The sequence below is a fragment of the Nicotiana tabacum genome, chromosome 5, assembly GCF_000715075.1.
Source record: "Nicotiana tabacum cultivar K326 chromosome 5, ASM71507v2, whole genome shotgun sequence".
NCBI lineage: Eukaryota > Viridiplantae > Streptophyta > Magnoliopsida > Solanales > Solanaceae > Nicotiana > Nicotiana tabacum.
The window spans coordinates 76,032,505-76,052,815 of NC_134084.1; the positions used below are offsets into that span (position 1 = coordinate 76,032,505).

Sequence of the window (20,311 nt, forward strand, 5' to 3'; positions counted from 1 at the left end):
TGAAGGATGTTATAATCATCTGTTGCATTGCTTACAAATTTTTATATAAATGTTGTTAAGATATGCAGTTTCTGGGTCTGTTAGCCTAATGGAGACAAATTAGTAAGGTTGTATTTAATTAAAAGTTTATGCCAATTGGAAACTGTGACATTTTATTCGTTTAGGAGCACACAAGATGTAAATACAATCCGTGAAATATGCAGAGCCATTTAACACAATTGCTAATTCAAACTAGCTCTTTCAGCATGTTTCGAATATGTAAGGACAAATAATTGTTTAGATCTAGCTAAAGACAATACAGTTTCAAACTCTTGAGTTTCAGTTTTCATGAAGCAGTTTATAGGATGAGTTTCAAATATCATTAGTCGCATTTTTCTAATAAGTAGTTTTAATTAATCTTGCCTAAATAAGTTAGGATTAGGGAGCTCTTGCAGCAGTCGTAGCATTTCATCAATCTTGTATATAATTCTTCTATCAAGTTAAAAGCATGTTTCATAAGGTACAACGTCTCTTCATTCTGTAAATAATTAATCAGACGATTAACTAAAATCTTAATTTGGCCAAAATTGAATTAGCATGCATCTTTTCTTCTATTTTAGAGACAAACACATTAGAAATGTAGTCTCTTTAGGATATCCTTTTCTAAAATAGAGATGAGCCTCGCCAAATAAAAATGCAAAATTGCGGGGCCCTCAATAAATAACCATGATAATTATTTAGAATTCAGGATAGGCCATTTAATAAATTTCATGGCCTTCTACAAAATAATAACGCGTTAGACTCCGTAGGCGCGGCTTAATTAAATCATATTCTTAAATTCGGGTGCACATTGATGTGACCCAAATCCGAATCTCAACGAAGTCCGAATGTGTCGACGATTACGGGTGCATTGATTGTGACGTGGTTCGACATGCATTTTCACGACGTTGCAATTCTATAAAAATAAATGATAATAATAAAAGCGGTATAAATCTAATAAGAAGCATATAAATCACAACATGTATTTAAATCAGTTATTTAGCCTTTATAACAATTTAAGCGACCGTGCTAGAACCACGGGATTCGAGGGTGCCTAACACCTTCCCTCGGGTCAACAGAATTCCTTACTTAGAATTTCTGGTTCGCAGAATTCATTTGGAAAAGTCGAAAATTTCCTCGATTTGGGATTCAAGATAAACCGGTGACTTGGGACACCAAAAGCCAAACCTTTCCCAAGTGGCGACTCTGAATTAAATAAATAATCCCATTTCGAATATTGTCACTTAAATTGGAAAAACTCCACCCGCGCATTTAACCCTTCGGGGCGGGCGCGCAAAAAGGAGGTGTGACAGCTCTGGCGACTCCGCTGGGGACTTATTAACCCAGAACCACTGGTTCAGGGTTCAAGAATTCGAGCTTAGAATAATTGTTATATTTGGCTTTATTATCTGGTCTTTATTACATGTTTTTGCATAATGTGCTAAATGTTGTCTCTTACCGCTTTGATATTATCTGAACTGTATATAAACTGTGCTGAAACTCTTCTCTTCTTACCTCCGGGGAGAAGCTCGCTGGTCGAGACTCCCTATTCTGTTAGTATCAATACCTGAAATAAGAAAGAGGTCGGACAAGTTACAAAGCCGGACGATCTCGCGGGTCCTCGGTACGTAGCCCCCTCCTCGGCTCGAGTTGTCTGCTCGGGTACACAGTCTAGAACGTATACCCAGGTTATAAACCCAGTATAACAAAACCGCTGCTGGAGAATTAGACCCAGAACCGCTGGTTCAGGGTTCAAGAATTCAAGCTTAGAATAATTGTTGTATTTGGCCTCACTATCTGATATATATTACATGTTTTGACATAACATACTAAATGTTGTCTTTTACCGCTTTGATATTATCTGAACTGCACATAAACTGTGCCGAACCCTTCTCTCTTCACCTCTGGGGAGAAGCTCGCTGGTCGAGACTCCTTATTCTGTTAGTGTCGATACCTGGAATAAGAAAGAGGACGGATAAGTTACGAAGCCGGACGGCCTTTTGGTTCCCAGTAAGTTGCCCCTCCTCGACTCGAGTTGTCCGCTCGGGTACACAGTCTAGAACAAATACCAAGGTTTAAACCTAGTATAACTCGACTTCATGCCGGATCCCTAGTAGGAACGCTTATTTGCATCATGTTGCATTTGACTTAGGGGACTCAACACAGGGGTTGGGTCCGTCTAGGACTAGCAACCTGAAATGAAAAGACCATCTTGTTGCATCCTATTTATTTCCGCGCATTTATTTGTCTCGGACATGCATGTTACCTGACTTTGGAGTATTTGAAAATAATAATAAAAAAAATATCAGTGTATAGGACTAATTTTCTACTTTGAAAAATAGCAATGCCCAATTACCGTCAAAACGCTGTTGAAATTTTGCAATAATAAAAGGTGAAAATGTTTTATTTACTAAGAAAAAAAACAACAAAAGATAGAAAAATAGTCTTTTTGGAAAGTTGTTTGTTGAAAAGGAAAGAGTTTTGTTCTAAAATAATTTGGTTAATTGGACCGAACTACGCGGGTCTGATTCTCACCGGATGTGAGATACGTAGGCAAACCTCATCGGTTCCGGCCCCAATTTCCAAAAATCAAAGAAATTTTTAAAAAAAAAAAAAATTTCCTTTAGTTCTTTCTTTGGAAAATATATAAAAAAAAAATATAATATAAAGGTTTTCTTAAACTCAAATAAAAACAAAAAGTCTCTTTCTTTCTGAAGTCTTTCATATGAAATAATGTAATAAGAATTAAAAACCAGCAATGAAAATCTAAAAAATAAAATACTCTTTGCTTTAGTCTCGCTTTTGTAAAATGTGTTTTTTTTAAAAAATATAAAAATATAAAATAAAAAAAATATATATATATATTTGAAAATTTGAATTTCGAAATATTAGGATTTTTCTTTAGAAGTGATTTTGTAAATAAATAAAACTCAGAATTTCACATCATTTTCTTAAAAGTCCCTTTTTCAAAATTTAAGGGGCAACATCATATACATTCTTTCTTCCGTAGAAAAGGTAAAACAAAAAAAAAAAAAAAAACCAACCAAACATATTTTCTTTTCTTAATAAATTTCCAGAATTCAATTCAAAAAACAAATAAATTTTTAGAAGACTTTCTTTTTAAAAAAATAATAAAATAAAACAAAAATCAAAATAAACAAGATTTTCTTTCTTCTTTAAAGTATTCCTTTCAAAAATTCCAAAAAAAAAATATAAAAAAAAATTATAAGTAAATAAACAAAGAATAGCCAAATCTTTTGAGCCCTATGCTAAATGAGCACTTGCTTCTTTATTTTGTTAGTTTCGAACTACGTAATGATCTGATTCACGTAGGCATCGTGATACGTAGGCAATCCTCATCGGATCCGGTCGCATTTCTTTTACTGCAAAATAAAAGAAAAACAAAAAAATATAATAAAAAAGGGGAAGAACTAATAAGAGGAAAAATGTCGGAATGACGCATGCTCTCGTAGCAAACATATAGTAATCCACTTAACTGTATAGGTGCATCATGCCCAACGTGAGATTAACTATCTGTTATTTGCTGCAAATTAACCGTGCGCTTGTCGATGAGTATATCCAGGGTTTTTGGAAAGACGGTTGGTTTGGTGAAAGTCTGGCCTCGCACTCATACTTCACGAGGTCAAGGAGAAGTGTTCAGCTACCTGTTGTTAGGACCAGAAGTAGTACTCACACTTACTTCACCAGGTCAAAAGGCAGTGTAGAAATGTCTTCAGAAATTCCATTGCAAACAATCTCTGTTTCCGAGGAAAGCTCGATCTCAGCCGTCCTCACACCTGAGTCCGCAACTGCGGAGGAAAATAGAATCCTACGGCTCCGCATGTTGGAAATGCTGGATGACTGGAACAATGGGAAAGAGCCGCCAAGTGTCATCCCCGAATTCCCTGAATTATTCTCCAGGTCAAGTGGGACTTCTAATGTCCCCATAAATTACCCTGCTACCCCATTTGGTTACCCAGCCACCTCCGCCTTCTCTGCCGGATCACCTTCTGAGCCTCATCCCCGAATGTCGGCCACTGATGCAAGCATGAACATCTTTACTGCATCGCCTTGCCCGGCTACGGCACAGCCTGCCATATACAAGCCAAGCTTTGACTCCTCTTCTTTTACATTCCACGCACCATCGTTCTCAATGGAACCAACTAGGTTCGCTACCAGTACTAATCCGCTACCGCCTCAGTGCGAGCTCGCACCAGGGTAGGATCAGAACCCCAAAGTTGTAGAACAAAATGAGATTGCCAAGAGAATGAGAAGCCTTGAACAATGTCTGAAGAATATGCAAGGATTGAGCGGACAAAAGAGCGTCTCTTACGCCGACCTGTGCATGTTCCCTCACGTGCACCTGCCAACGGGTTTCAAGACCCCCAAGTTCGAGAAATACGATGGGCACGGTGACCCCATTGCACATCTTAAAAAATACTGCAATCAATTGCGGGGAGCCGGCGGAAAAGAAGAGCTGCTAATGGCATATTTTGGAGAAAGTTTGGTGGGAATCGCTTCGGAATGGTATATGGACCAGGACATATCTCGCTGGCATATATGGGATGATCTTGCCAGAGACTTCGTAGGGCAGTTTCAATATAATATCGACATCGCGCCAGACATAAATGCTTTGTCAAACTTAAAGAAGAAACCCTCGGAAAGTTTCAGAGAATACGCCATCAAATGGCGTGAGCAAGCGTCAAGGGTAAAACCTTCCATGGACGAGATAGAGATGGTCACTACTTTTCTCCAGGCTCAAGAGTCCGACTATTTCCAAAACATGATGTCAGCCATGGGAAAGCCTTTCGCAGAAGCGATTAAGATTGGAGAAATGGTGGAGAACGGTTTGAAAACGGGAAGAATTTTGAGTCAGGCAGCCATAAGGGCAACCTCCCAAGCCGTCCAAAGCGGGTCTGGAGGAATGGCAAGAGGGAAGAAAAAAGAGGAAACGTCCATGACAGTGGCAGAGGTGGGAGAATATCATAATCCCGGGCTTTGTTCTTCGGAAAGAACCTCGCAACAGTATTTCCCCCACCAAAATGCGACCTACGCTCCTCAGCCCTACATGGTCATGAGCACCCAGCCTTATATCCAGCGGACACAACCAGTCAATCGGGGGCAGGCCCCACATCCTAGGAATCAGCCTCCTCACCGAAACCACTACAATCCTCGACCTCCTCAAAATAATTTCCGTCCTCGGGAACCACCCAGGAGACCCAACTACACACCAATCGGCGAACCCTATTCCACCCTATTCCTTAAGCTTGTCCAAATGAATTTGTTGCAGCCCATACCACCGAACGGGCAGAACCCGGGGTCACCATCATATCAGCGGGGTGTTAGATGTGCGTACCATTCAGGGGTAGAAGGGCACGACACCAACGACTGTTGGACATTGAAACAAGCTGTAGAGAATCTGTTAGACCAGGGAAAGATTGTGTTGAGAGACGAGGATATCCCAAATGTGACCAATAATCCGTTGCCCGCCCACGACAACGGGCCGATAGTTGGGATGATTTGTGAAGACGAGGAAGTCGATCTGGCACTGAAAGCCATAATTGCTATTGCTGATACAGAAAAGGGACCCAGGGTAACTCCGGAACAAGAAAAGGGAATAAGTGATGTATTCAAGCAGGCCTCCATGGTATGGGGGACGGTCAAAACACCTCGGCCGAACGAGCCAGTGTTTGTCGGACGCATACCACAGGAGCCAAAATACAACAAAGAGGAAGATGATAAGGTGTCCCCGCTCGACGAAAGTGAGGAAATATGTGGGGCAACAAGGGAAAAGCTATGCGAAATGCACGTGGTCCAGCCAGGAGAGGGCACTAGCACCGTTGAAGTATCGTACATGGGACCAAGCACCTAGTTTCAAAACTAGAAGGCTACGCCATTCTTGATCAAACGGAAGTCCTAATGAACCTGTCTTGCCACTTTCTCTGCATCACGAGTAACCCCAGAGGGTGGCTCAGATGTTTTTCTTCAGTTTCATGTTTTTAATTTCCTGAATGTCAACCTTTTTCCTTATCTTCCTCAAAATGCCAAGAAATGAAATCGTGCTTGATTACTCACTTTCTTCTTCTATGTTTTCTTTTGTGTTCTTTTCAATTCTGATAAATGCAGCTTTAAATAACATGACATGTTTGAGGACTTCATGCCCGGATCACGAGAACTCCGATCAGATTTCAAATAATGAGTCAAAAATTTGAGATATAAAGGATTTGAAAAATAGGAACAACTAAAGAAAATTGGTTCATGGTTTGGAGAATGTCCGTCACTAAAACAGAGTTTGAGAGCAGTAAATGGGTTTAGACCCGTACAGAATGATAACCTTAATAACTGCGGTTTGCCACGAGCAATTGTACCAAAAAGAAAGAAGGGTCCATACATCATCGAAAAACGTTAATGGAGCATTTGTATCTGGGCGACGTCGGAAGAAACGACGTCAGCCTTGCTTGGAAAGCAAGTGCAGTGATATGTCTAAATCACTCTAGCGATATCTTTGCACAGTTTGAGATGACGAAGGCTTTCATTCTCGCTACCCAAACACTATCAACCCTTTGCAAACCCATTTGAGCTGGTTACTCTTCTTTGATTACCCTCTTTGGAACCTGAAAAATATTATTGAAAAAAAAAAATTGAATAAAAAAAAAAAAGAGAAGGAAGAAGAAAGAATTGGAAAAATAAGGAAATGATAAAAAAAAAAAAAAAAAAAGGAGAGCCTGAACTACGTTTGACTTGATTCCGAAAGGATACGTAGGCAACCTCTCCTTGGGGTTCAGTCACACCAACAATAAAATCCAGGAATTCCCCCGAAAGTAAAACTGGGGCAGAAGTTATAATAATTCGGCAATAATCCCACCCAAAAGGTTCCAAAGTTGTAGTTCAATCCACATTCTTTTCACCCCAAGCCGTTGTCCAAGTCCTTCTGATCAATCACCAAAGCGTTTCAAAATGGAAAGATGGAATTATTTGGGTCTGATACAACAAAATGAGGAGAATAAAGATGAGAGAGTCTTGTCGGTGAAAACCTTTGGGCACCGTGAGGCGACGAGAGAAGAGAAATTGAAATGAGAGAGCTTGTTTAGTAAAAACTCGCAAGGAGTACTAGCAGGCGACAGTAAGAAGAGAAATGAGAGAGGTCGACTAGCGAAAACCCGCAAAGGGCGTTGTCGGCCAAAAAGATGATTCCACCTCAGAAAGTCCTGGCAAGGTTCCCGGGTTTTTGAAAAAATATAGATCTGTTTTGATTCATGAGGAAATGCAAGTTCTCGGAGGTCGGGCATCCAGTCCAAAAGGCATGTCATGTCAGTTTGAAACTGGCATACACTTCAGATAAGTCCCTCTTTTCTCCCCGAAAGGGGCGTTTCTCTTTAAACTCATATGTTCTCCTTTACATAGTTCTCTTTGAGTTCTTTTCGATCTGACTCTTAATTCCGTAGTAATCGCAAAGAAAGGTGGCAGGACCGGTTTTACAGGGCTCCGTTCGGCAAGAGTCAAATAAAATGTACGACTTCAGTGGCGCGTCAGTCCCATCCCGACTGGCCATGGTAGTTGATTTGCTTCCAAAACCGACAAATCCCCACAGGGTATCCCTTATTACAAATCCCCATGGAATCTCCCCTTGTACAAATTCCCCAAGGAAGTCCACCCCAGCACATCCCCAACAAGTTTGCTAAAAAAAAAAAAAAAAATCCCCACAGAGTCTCCCTGATAAAATCCCCAAGCAGAAAGGGACAGAAAAGCCAAAGCCTTATAAGACAAATCATCACAAAATCTGGAAACGCAAGTTTGAGTAGTCCAAAGGTTTTCGCATGTGAAATCCAATCAATAGCAGAGTTTCTCAACAAGAATTGGGCCAAGACAGAGCAATTGGAACAATCAAGGCCCCCAAACCAACCGCCGTTGTCAAACTAATAATCTTTCTTTGTTTAAGAAAATTGAGACAGGTGCGACACAAAGCAGCTGTGCAAGAAGCAGGTTTAGCCCAAAAGAGATAAAGCGCGCAAGCATTGAAACAACCCTGCAGCAGAAAACGACCAAAGGTAAGTTTCCCATAATATTTTCATGCATTTTGATGGATCTCCCTGGCATAACCCAAGGAACTTTTCCTACCCAAAACCCCCGGCATAACCCGATGAATCTTCCCGGCATAACCCGATGAATCTTCCCGGCATAACCCGATGAATCTTCCCGGCATAACCCGATGAATTTCCCCGGCATAACCCGATGAATCTTTTCGGCATAACCCGATGAATCTTTTCGGCATAATCCGATAAATCTTCCCGGCATAACCCGATGAATTTTCCGGCATAACCCGATGAATCCTCCCAGCACGACTCGATGAATCTTTTCGGCATAACCCGAGAACTCTTTTCCATGTAATCAGCATTAGGGTTTTAAACCCTAAACTGAACTTTTCCATGTAATCAGCATTAGGGTTTTAAACCCTAAACTGAACTTTTCCTTTCAGCCAGCATTAGGGTTTTAAACCCTAAACTGAGCTTTTCCATGCAATCAGCATTAGGGTTTTAAAACCCTAAACTGAATTCTTCCTTTGTTCGGCTTTAGAGTTTTAAACCCTAAACTGAACCTTTCCCCAGCTAGCCGGTATTAGGGCTCCAACCCTGAACTAAACATGCATATCCTCTTTCATCAATTTTATGAACTTCCTGGTAAATAATTAACGAAATTTTCCTAGTGAAACTGGGGCAGAAAATTTCGTTCGTTTGTTTTTTTTCCGCAGGTCTAACCTCGAGCCACACGGATCGAAATAACCCACGAGATGAGTCTCAACTCAGAATCAAAGAAGAAAAAGACAAAAGGAGACATCCCGAGATATCAGAGTGAATGGAGAGCAGATCGACTCCAACGTTTGACTAAGGTCCTAAACCCTGCCAATCGCGTCTCACTCAGTATCCCAGAGGTTACACAAGTCGCCGCAACTCGCAAGCATCAAGATTCAGATCAGAGTCTACAAGCAGAATCAGCTAAGACCCAAGATCAAGTCGTAAAAGAATCATAGATAGGAATCTTGTAACTAGCAGTTGACATACATATAAGTAGTTAGCTCAGTTTCCAATTTCCATTTGGTTGTAATAAGGCGGTCAGTAACGTAGCAGTGACAACAGCAGCAGCAGTAGCAGCAAGCATTACAGTCTCATGGTAGTCCCAGCTACCAAAACTTTTCGAACTACATTGACCTGATTCCTGTTTAGCCCAGGATATGTAGGAAATCTTTGAAGCAAGATTCGGTCAGATCTTTCAAAAAAAAACATGCTTCATACGGAGTGGTCCATAGGCAAAAATCGCTCATACACGCTCACTTTATCTTTGCACGAAAACTCTTCGTGTTTCCGAACAAAGAGGGGCAGCTGTGAGCACGTGATTTTTGTTTTTGCGCGACATTCGCTCCAAGAGAATAAAAATTGGTCCTGCTGTACAATTTTGGATTTCTGTACGGCACTTTGTTGATTTATTTGCGACTTTGGCCCATTTTTATTTATTTACTTTATTAAAACAAAATTCAAAAAAAATAAATGTGTACGTGTCATGCATAATCTGAACCGCAACATAGAAAGGCATAAACAGGCCCCTTTGTCCGTAATTTTGTTTTGTTTGATTTTACCTGTTTGAAATATCTTTAGTGTGTGTGCAAATAATTGTATTGAGTGTGTATTTAATTTTAATTTGATTTTTTGGCTTAGTTTTGTTTTTAAAATAAATAAGAAAAGAAATAAAAATAATAAAAAAAAAAGAGAAAAGGGCCCTTTCTTCTTCCGGATTGGGCCAATTTATTAAATAAATTGGCCCAAAACAAAATCAGCCCAAACCCGGTCCAGACCAGCTGGCCTCAGGGGGCCTTCCAAACGACACCGTTTTACTGCAGTCTGATCTGGGCCGTTGATCTCAAATTGATCAACGGCCAAGATCACATTCCCCGTAACCCACCAACAAACCCGACCCGTTTCCACCCGGACCAACCCAAACCCCTTACCCTCGAAACGACACCGTTCCACTTAAGCCATCAGATCCAGACCGTAGATCTAAATTGATCTAACGGTCGAGATCCGCCTACTCATTCCATATATAAGCCCTTAACATACCCTACCCCCCTATCCAATACCCCGGCCTCCGTCTTCAACCTCATCCCCCATCAAACCCTAGAGCCGCCCCTGTATCCTTCACCATGGAAGCCGGCGGCATGAACGCCGGTGACCTTCCCCTGAACACCATAGAACCCCCATGCCATCCTGAACCCAAATCTATCAACCCCATGCTTCGAATCTTATCCCACCTTCTCGAATCTTCATTTGAAGATTCGAGTCGGAACCTGATCTACACCGATCTGCTTCAAATTCATACCAGACACTCCCCAGACCCCCTCGTGACCAAACCATACTTGGTTTGGTCCGAATCTGACCAGGGAAGCCCGAATCCTGGATCTAATTTTTTGGAACTTTAAAGGTCCTCGTCACTGGTCCATATCCGTTCAAACCAAAGGATTAAGGTCTAATGGACCTTAATCGAAGTGTTTCTCATCTGAGAAACACTTCGATTAAAGCCCGTTCAGCCTTAAGAAAGGTCTGTCCGAATCCGAGTTGGAATCTTTTGATTTTTCAAAGATATGAGGTGAGTCTTGCTTTTTCTTTTCTTATTTCTGTTTAGTCCATGTGATTGGCTAAAAGTTTGTTCATGTTTGTTTTGATTTTGTGTCTTTGAATTTTATCAACTGTGCCCTGTCCACCTCTCCTGAACCTTTGTTGTTTGATTGAGTCTTTCTTCTAATTGTTCTGATAATTTGTATGTATTTGCTGTGCAATTAATTGAATTTCAAAGGTGAACTGACCAACTGATTCCTCCCATGTAATTTTGCTTAGTCAGTGCAATCCGAATCATGTGTTCGATACTGTTAAATGTCTGATTTTAGGTTACGATTGTATGAGTTATAACTAGTATAGTCGAGTCGACATATGTCGTCAATTAGTTTCAGATGTTTGAACAACATACAAATTGATCTGCTTCTGTTTAGCATTGTTGAATCAGTTAGGAATTGAATTCAGCTACTTATAGTTTGTTAATCTGAATCAAAAGTATAAAAGGTTTGGTTTTGTTTAGTTGCAGTCAGAATTGGAGGGCATGTGCACTTGTGCACAACATGTGCATTTGTGCACAACATGTGCATAAAGGCTTTTGTTTGATTTAAAAATAGTTTGACAGCATGTGCTGTCAGACTACATCCTGCTGCCCATATTCTGTTGTAAGTTTCAGAAATAATAAAACATTGCTAAAAGTTAAAGCCTGCCAAGGGAATGTCATGGGATTAATACTTAAATAGCTGAGTGGAAACTGAAAAGAGATGGGCACATGGGAGGGGTATCTGATTAATTTAACAGGCTGTAAAAGGTTTGATGTTGAGGCTTATAAAAGGGAGGCACATTAAGAGATAGAGAGACAGACAGACATAGAGGGCATCTGATAGGCTGGAAGAGAGAAGAGAAGAGAGGGGAAAGAAAATACACACTCTAGACTTTGAGAGCTGATAGAAAATAGACACACACAGTGGAGAGATTAGAGAAAGAGAGTTGAAATACATACAGAGAGAGTCTACAGAGATAGAGAGAGACACTGAGAGGGAACACCTGAGAGTTCAAATTCCGAAAACAGAAACTGGAAAAGAATTCTTTTTGATAACCCAAATAGATTTCAAAACTGAGGATTGACATTCGAACTTGAAAAGAAAGATAGGGAAAGGGATATCACAAAGATCAGAAATTGTCTCCTTCCTACTATTTGTTCGATTCTCAGTTTTGTTCAAACTGTCCAAATCAGTTCTGTCTTCTTTCAAGTGTCAGCTAAGTCTATTGTTTGGATTTGTATTGTTTGTTTCTTCTGGAATTGGATTGCCTGGATCTCTTATTCCATACTACTGGGAATTTGTTTCATTCTACCCTTCCTCCATTGGCTTTACTGGTCTTTTGCACTGGGATTTTGTTCTATCGGTACCTACTGTTACTGCTGTTGTTTGGTATCACTTCTATTGCTCAACTGACTGCCCTACTTTCTTCATTGTAAGCATTTCCTCAGGTACACATTTCGAATCTGTCTGATGTTGCAATGAAAGTTGAATCGAAAGATCTGAAGGATGTTATAATCATCTGTTGCATTGCTTACAAATTTTTATATAAATGTTGTTAAGATATGCAGTTTCTGGGTCTGTTAGCCTAATGGAGACAGATTAGTAAGGTTGTATTTAATTAAAAGTTTATGCCAATTGGAAACTGTGACATTTTATTCGTTTAGGAGCACACAAGATGTAAATACAATCCGTGAAATATGCAGAGCCATTTAACACAATTGCTAATTCAAACTAGCTCTTTCAGCATGTTTCGAATATGTAAGGACAAATAATTGTTTAGATCTAGCTAAAGACAATACAGTTTCAAACTCTTGAGTTTCAGTTTTCATGAAGCAGTTTATAGGATGAGTTTCAAATATCATTAGTCGCATTTTTCTAATAAGTAGTTTTAATTAATCTTGCCTAAATAAGTTAGGATTAAGGAGCTCTTGCAGCAGTCGTAGCATTTCATCAATCTTGTATATAATTCTTCTATCAAGTTAAAAGCATGTTTCATAAGGTACAACGTCTCTTCATTCTGTAAATAATTAATCAGACGATTAACTAAAATCTTAATTTGGCCAAAATTGAATTAGCATGCATCTTTTCTTCTATTTTAGAGACAAACACATTAGAAATGTAGTCTCTTTAGGATATCCTTTTCTAAAATAGAGATGAGCCTCGCCAAATAAAAATGCAAAATTGCGGGGCCCTCAATAAATAACCATGATAATTATTTAGAATTCAGGATAGGCCATTTAATAAATTTCATGGCCTTCTACAAAATAATAACGCGTTAGACTCCGTAGGCGCGGCTTAATTAAATCATATTCTTAAATTTGGGTGCACATTGATGTGACCCAAATCCGAATCTCAACGAAGTCCGAATGTGTCGACGATTACGGGTGCATTGATTGTGACGTGGTTCGACATGCATTTTCACGACGTTGCAATTCTATAAAAATAAATGATAATAATAAAAGCGGTATAAATCTAATAAGAAGCATATAAATCACAACATGTATTTAAATCAGTTATTTAGCCTTTATAACAATTTAAGCGACCGTGCTAGAACCATGGGATTCGAGGGTGCCTAACACCTTCCCTCGGGTCAACAGAATTCCTTACTTAGAATTTCTGGTTCGCAGACTTCATTTGGAAAAGTCGAAAATTTCCTCGATTTGGGATTCAAGATAAACCGGTGACTTGGGACACCAAAAGTCAAACCTTTCCCAAGTGGCGACTCTGAATTAAATAAATAATCTCATTTCGAATATTGTCACTTAAATTGGAAAAACTCCACCCGCGCATTTAACCCTTCGGGGCGGGCGCGCAAAAAGGAGGTGTGACAGTACATATCGAACATGTGTTAATGTTCTGATCATTCCATCGTGGTTCCTTAATCGTATTGAACCAATCCCATATGAGGTAAAAGGGCTGTTATCCGCTGTGTGAATGATTCCATATTCTCCTTCTTGAAAATCCACGAACCAGTCCATGTTGGGACACATATGATAGCTACAAGCCGAGTCCATCAATCATATGTCTATGTCTGATGATGTTGATGACTCTATTGTAACTAATGAGAAGTCTGAATCATCACAATCAGCTACATTTGAATCCATAATGGCCTTTCCATTATTATATTTGGCCTTATTCTTCAACTTCGGACAGTCTTTCTTCCAGTGCCCTTTTTCTCGACAAAAGGCACATTCATCTTTGCTGGGTCTGGATCTTGACTTGGATCTTCCCTTCTTTGTCCTTGTTTGATTTTGAGGACGACCCCTCACAAACAGTGCTTCTCCTTCTCTGCCCTTCTGTTTTTCTCGCTTTCTTTGTTCATAGCTGTACAAAGCCGAACAAACTTCTCTGAGAGAAACTTCGTCATTTCCATGGAGTAGAGTAGTTTCAAGGTGCTCGTACTCATCAGGAAGTGACGCCAACAACATCAAGACCAAGTCACCATCATCATAAGTTGTATCCATATTTTGCAAATCTGTGACCAACTTATTGAAACTGGTGATATGTTCATTCATCGTGGTACCAGGAACATAGGTGAAGTGAAACAGTCTCTTCTTCATGTACAATTTATTTTGACTGTTTTTCTTCAAAAATTTATCCTCCAGTGCTTTCCATAATTTACTTGCAAAAGTTTTCTTTGTGTATGGATATTTCTGCTCTCTAGCAAGGTAGGATCGAATGGTACCGCAAGCAACACGGTTGATAATTCTCCAATCTTCTTCTCCAATAACATCTGGTTTCTTTTCTTCAATGGCCAGATCTAGCCCTTGTTGAAAAAGGACATCTAGAACCTCGCCTTGCCACATCCCAAAATGTCCGAACCCGTCAAAAATTTCTACCGTAAATTTCGCATTTGACACAATTCTTGTCATAAGCGAAGATGTCAACGATGACGTATTGTTGACACTTGATGTAGATTCTTCTTGTTTATTGTCTCCCATATTTGACACAAATATTATTTAATAGTTGACGACACAAATCAAGATTATTTCCTTTCTGATGTAGAAGATCAGACTAAGCTGCAACTACAGAGCATACTCAGACAGAACCTTGACTCAGTTACCAAGATAAATCTTTTCTGATGTGGAAGATCAGACTATGCTGCAACCACAGAGCATACTTAGACAGTACCTTGGCTCTGATACCAATTGTTCCGGAAGCCAAATGTATATAGTGTGAATAAGTCACAACTACTATACCAAAAATTATGACAGCCACCAAATAATAAATAAGACAATAAAGCAACAATAAAGGGAACACCAGAATTTACGAGGTTCGGCTAATTTTGCCTACTCCTCGGACACAACCAATATTTTATTCCACTCCAAAAATACAAGTGAAATAATACTAAAGAGAGAAGATACAAATGCCTTAAACAGATGAGAAGGCAAATGAGAGGTGTGTTTAAATCCTAAACATTAAGCCTTCTTTTATAGGGGAAAAGTTTCCCACCAACTCCTTAACCCACCGATGTGGGATGGAAATTTGACATATAATTCAACACAACCTACATAGATTATGAAAGACAACAAAAAATTCTGATAATCGAAGATCTAAATCATGACCATGGTGAAATGGAGGCAAATGAGAGGCAACTAACTCGTAATCTATGTCCATCAAATTTGTAGCCATCACGTCCACGAATGGCATCATCAGCATCACGAGGATCTTCAAACTGAAACTCAATAAAGAATGGAACATATGAGATCTATCCGACATTACGAACAACTCACTGCATAAACAGTTGTCGTTCGACATTGATACTAGCTGTGTTTCTGACATTCAATTCCAAACAATGAACGCACCTCCACAAATGCATAACCTGGTGGTCTTGGCGGAATTTTCAGATCAATTTCCACAATAGGTCCATACTGCAAGAGATTCGCCCATACAATTTCAAAGTTTAGCATATTTGTCATAGATATCCAAACAGAGAGAGCGAGACAACAACAATAACAACAACAACAACATCAACAACCCAGTATAATCCCACAAAGAGAAAGAGCGAGAAAGAAACTTAAACAAAGTGGTCCCAGCACCTAAAAAGTAAATTTATATATGCTAAGGAAATAAACATTTTTCGATGTTTAATTTCACGGAATATATTGTTGCCATATTTGCTGAAATCTTTTAGAAATTAAATGCAATAAAATATCAGCTTGAACGAGATGCAGACACCGAACAGGAATCACAATAATTTCAAGTGCCTAAGTTTATCATGCACCAATGCTCAGCATGTCTTTTGGATTAAAATCCCGAATCAGAATATGTTAAGTGGAAAGATGATTTTAGAATTCTGTAGCTGATTTAACATCTTAAACACAATGGGTGGATGAAAGTAATAAGGAGAGCAATTAAAGAGGAGAATGCAAGAAAATTAATTAGCACTCTAGTAAAACAGAGAGAGACAACCCAGTCTTTCATCACAATAGAAACACAAGAAACTCGAACCTCTCAACTGCACATGTCACAGTTAAACTAAATAAGAAATATCATGAACTCCTAAAACTAGCCTTTAAGATTAACCGAAATATCCACTCTGAGTTTATTCACTTCTTCTCCACCCAAAAAGACAAGTCATTCCACCAACCTTCCCAAGTTAAAGAATAAAGATTACACTTAAGAGAAAAAACCCAACAAATAGGAGAAGCAAATTAAAGTAGATGCTAAATCCTTAGTAATAACCAGGTGAGCACAGAAAACTCTTGTTTTCAGCTGTAAGTAATATTTTCCAACTAACCTTGTAAAACAAATCTTCTACTTCACTCTCTCGAATATCCCCGGGAAGATTTCCCACGTAGATAGTTCGACTTAAACGCCCCATTATGCTGAAATAATGAGCAGCTGATTAAAAGCTGTGAGTGAAAGGCCACAAGGGATACCCAAATTCAGAAAGCACAAAAGGAAAACAAAAGTATAGTTGAATCACAGCAAAAGGCATGAACAAGAAATTGTTCTATTACAGTATAATATTTGTTATAAATTGATAAAGTGACAATCACAAAATAACAACAAAAAAGTGGAGATCACCAAAATCTGAACAATAAATAAAGATTGTCACCTCAAATGCACTCTGGAAATATACAAATATGCGTCTGCTCATATAGCAGTAATGACAGCTAGCAAACAACAGCAACAAAAAGGAGAAGGGGTAAAAAAGGGTGAAACAAAGCATGTATTTGGAAAATTCAAAATCGTGCAGAAAAAGTTATTTACTATAACATGGAAAAACCAAAGCAGACAAATCTCAGGGAACAAAAATAAACTAGAGGAAGAATCAGTCTTTTTCGTCGCAGTTGAAATCTAAACCCTAAAATCTCAGCTCCTCTTTTCTCCAAAAATATGAAAATCAAAATTTATCAGCCAAAGAACAAGAATTACCATATTGAAAATTCTGTAAAGACATGCTTCAGCATAATTGAACACAGAGAAAGCAAAAGAAAAAGAGAGACAAATTACCTGAACAAGAGATACGGTGGACAAAGAAGAATATTGCTTTAGACAAAGTGGAGAAATGGCGAGGAGGGCTTTAAATCTTCTGGTAATCTGGCGGAACAGCAAACGTACATTATATAAAAGTAAAAGAAAATGAACGTACGAGGTTCAGAGTTGCACGCTACATCTAGAAACTTGACAAAAAGCTAGGGGACGTCATTACTTGCCATCTGTCCACGGCAATTAAAATATCACAGTGAAAGTTTTAAAAAAAATGAAAACAAAAAGAAAAGCAAGCAGAATACTTGTTTTGGGGGGATTCGAAAGAGAATACACTTGGGTACGATCGACGAACAAAAATAATTTTGGGATAAAAGTTTATTATCCGTTAGGCTATTCAATTTTTTTTGGAATAGGTGTTTGGCCAGATCGCACGGTGTGGGATAATATTTGTTATGTTGTTGTTGTTGTTATAGGGTTTAGCCAAAAATTATTTAAATTTCACTTGAAGTTGAATTTCGGAATTTCTCAAAAATTTAAAAAACTTTAAAAAATTGTTTTCAAAGTTTTCACTTCAAATTACTCAGAAAAAATCAAAAACAGTTCCAAATTGTACTGATGTCCAAATTCAAAAGACAACTCTAATTTTCAAATATCAATTTCACTTTTAAAAAATCAAATTTTTCTGGAACTCCAAAATTCTTGTGTCCAAACACCCACTAGGTACCGTCTTATCCTTTGTTTGGTTACTAATCTTGTGATAAGTTATCCCACGATTAAAATAGTACCTGAATAAATTAAACATACCAGAAGGTGGAATAGTAATCCCAGGATAAAACAGTAAAATTGATAATTTCAGAATTAATACTACGTACCAAACAATTAAAATAAGAAATAATCCTAAAATAACTAATTTCAATATAATTAATCTTAGTATAAAATCACAGCATAACTCATCTTCAAACCAAAAAGCCCCTTAATGTTTTATAGGTAAGAAAATAAATTACGCCACTCGATTTGCTTTAAACATTAAATTTTTTCTTAACTTTGAACACTAAATATTTTTCTACCTATCTTAATTGAGTTTTTAAATATCTTGTTTACATGCCTTATTATTTTTTCTCTTTTGAATTTTTTAAATACCATGACAATTCTCTTTTTTAAATCTATATTGTGAACTTAGCTGTGAAACAAATAAAATCTTATTTCTGAAACTACAAAAAAGAAAGTAAAAAACTGTGAATCAAGCATGTAAATTAATGTTGAATAATAGAGAATGAGCCAAATAACTAAACTACAATACAAATAATTTGCTCATATCAATAATTTTATTTATAGAAAAAATAACTCAAAATGTAAACTTTTTAAGACTTATTCACTTACTGTGTTACATATATATATAATTGTAGCCTTTTGTCTTTTAATCCCTTTTTAAAATTAATTTAAATAAACTTACCAATTTTTAATAAAATATGGTAAAAATTATAACCACCTATAATTTTATTAATTATTTATAAAAATACTTTGTTTTCTAAATTGTAATACTAATTTTGAATTATTAATATAGTAGTCTAATTAACTAGAAATTAGAGAGTAATTCATTAAATTAACTATATAGGATTATGTGATGTATTTAAAAGTTATTTCAATAACCTTAAAAGAGTAAGCATATTTGTAATTACATAATATTAATACTACGTGATTAATTTTAAAACTAATACTTAATTAATTTATTAAATAAGCATTTATTACTAAAAAATATTTTTAAAACATTTATTGTAAATTATTAATTATACATAAATTAATTTTAAAAGGGAGGATTAAAATTAGCCGTCAACAGCTGCCCCTCTTTGAACGGAGACGATGAAAGAATTTTCGGGCAAAGAAATTGAACCAAAGCCAATTTTGTCCTGATTTTAGGCATGCATTGCAGGAGTGGCATGAAGATTGTGAGTTGCAGGATTGAGTTAAGGAAGATTCTGGGAAGATCAGATTGGAGAGATTGGGACCGAACTCTGTCTTTGAATTGCTTGCATATCTCGGGCTTAATGAGGATCAGGCCTCATATAGTTCTGGAGTGAATATTTCTGAGGAAGTGGTACTCGCAAGAATTTTTCCAGTATCGTATTATGAAAATACAGCGAAACGGAAGATTGGGCGCTCATGATAGCTTGAAAATTTTGAGCTCTGCTAGTCGTCTTGAGCTTGAAACCTTGGCCCCCTAATGGGTTTGGTATCCCTTATAGAGTTGTAGTTTGATCTGTTGTTTAGAAAAGTTCCACGATGTGGTGTTTGTTCTTACAAAATAGATGAAATACATGCATACAATATATTGCAATGCATAATATACTAAGATGCGAAATAAATGAAGTGGGAATGATGATACCTGGCTGTCGGCGAGCCATTATTTAGGATCGGGATGATGGGATACTTGATTTTGACTCGATTTGTTAGCCGGGTTGTGTACCGTTCTGCAGCTATCGGAGCATTTAAAAATTATCTTCGCTTGTTGGGGGAACTTGATAGAGTGTGTCTCCTCTTGTTGGGGGAACTTGATAGAGTGCGTCTCCGCTTGTTGGGAGAGCTCGATATGTAAAGTGTGTCTCTACTTGTTGGGAGAGCTTTGCACTAAGAAATGTAAAATAACCTCCGTTTGAGAGTGATTGACTAAAATCGTAATTATGCCTGAAGCTGCATGAGCAAAACATCAAAATATTCAAAGTAATAGCAAAGGAAATGAAAGCATGCCTAAGAGATACTCTTGACTGCGAAGCTAAGTTGCGGTCATCGATTGGCAGAACATCGGCGACGAGGTTTGCGACTGTCTATTCTAGCATCCGTTGCGTCGGAGTAGATTATGACATGTTAAGAAAGGTTCTCCACACACGAGCGTATTCTCTTGAGAACTTTGTTCTGTTGATGTCGACTTTCCGTGATGCTCCTTCATAACACGGCTACTTGCTATCATGACTACGTCCTAATTCAAATTAATGCATTACAAGGCCTTCCTAAGGCTATGACCGAATCCTTTCAGGTTGCCTACATATCTAAAATAGAATCAGGTCTGAACGTAGTTCGTGGATTATGATAAAATCTGATGAAGATAACCAAGCCTGACCGAGGCAGCCTACGTATCCAAATGGAATTTGGTCAAAGCATAGTTCGATTGCAACATATGCAAAATGATGAGATTAAGAATGAAAATGGCTGAGTCTC

At 38.1% G+C, this 20,311-nt stretch overlaps 1 protein-coding gene across 7 annotated transcripts in view; it reads right to left on the reverse strand.

The window, feature by feature from the left end:
• LOC107831638 (serine/arginine-rich splicing factor SR30) overlaps positions 1–17,275 on the reverse strand; it is a 30,293-nt gene extending 13,018 nt beyond the window's left edge. For 4 of the 7 annotated variants that reach the window (XM_075253692.1, XM_075253691.1, XM_075253690.1 and 1 more), the window contains exons 1-4: positions 17,120–17,275; positions 16,401–16,488; positions 15,466–15,531; positions 15,261–15,335 (exon numbers count right to left, since the gene is read on the reverse strand). In XM_075253692.1, the coding sequence (XP_075109793.1) occupies positions 15,261–15,335; positions 15,466–15,531; positions 16,401–16,484 (225 nt within the window). In that variant the 5' untranslated portion in view covers positions 16,485–16,488; positions 17,120–17,275. Of the gene's footprint in view, positions 1–13,128; positions 15,336–15,465; positions 15,535–16,400; positions 16,516–17,119 lie in introns of those variants that run through there. The other 3 variants (XM_075253689.1, XM_016598129.2, XM_075253687.1) reach the window with 3 other exon arrangements.
• Positions 17,276–20,311: the final 3,036 nt, after the last annotated feature.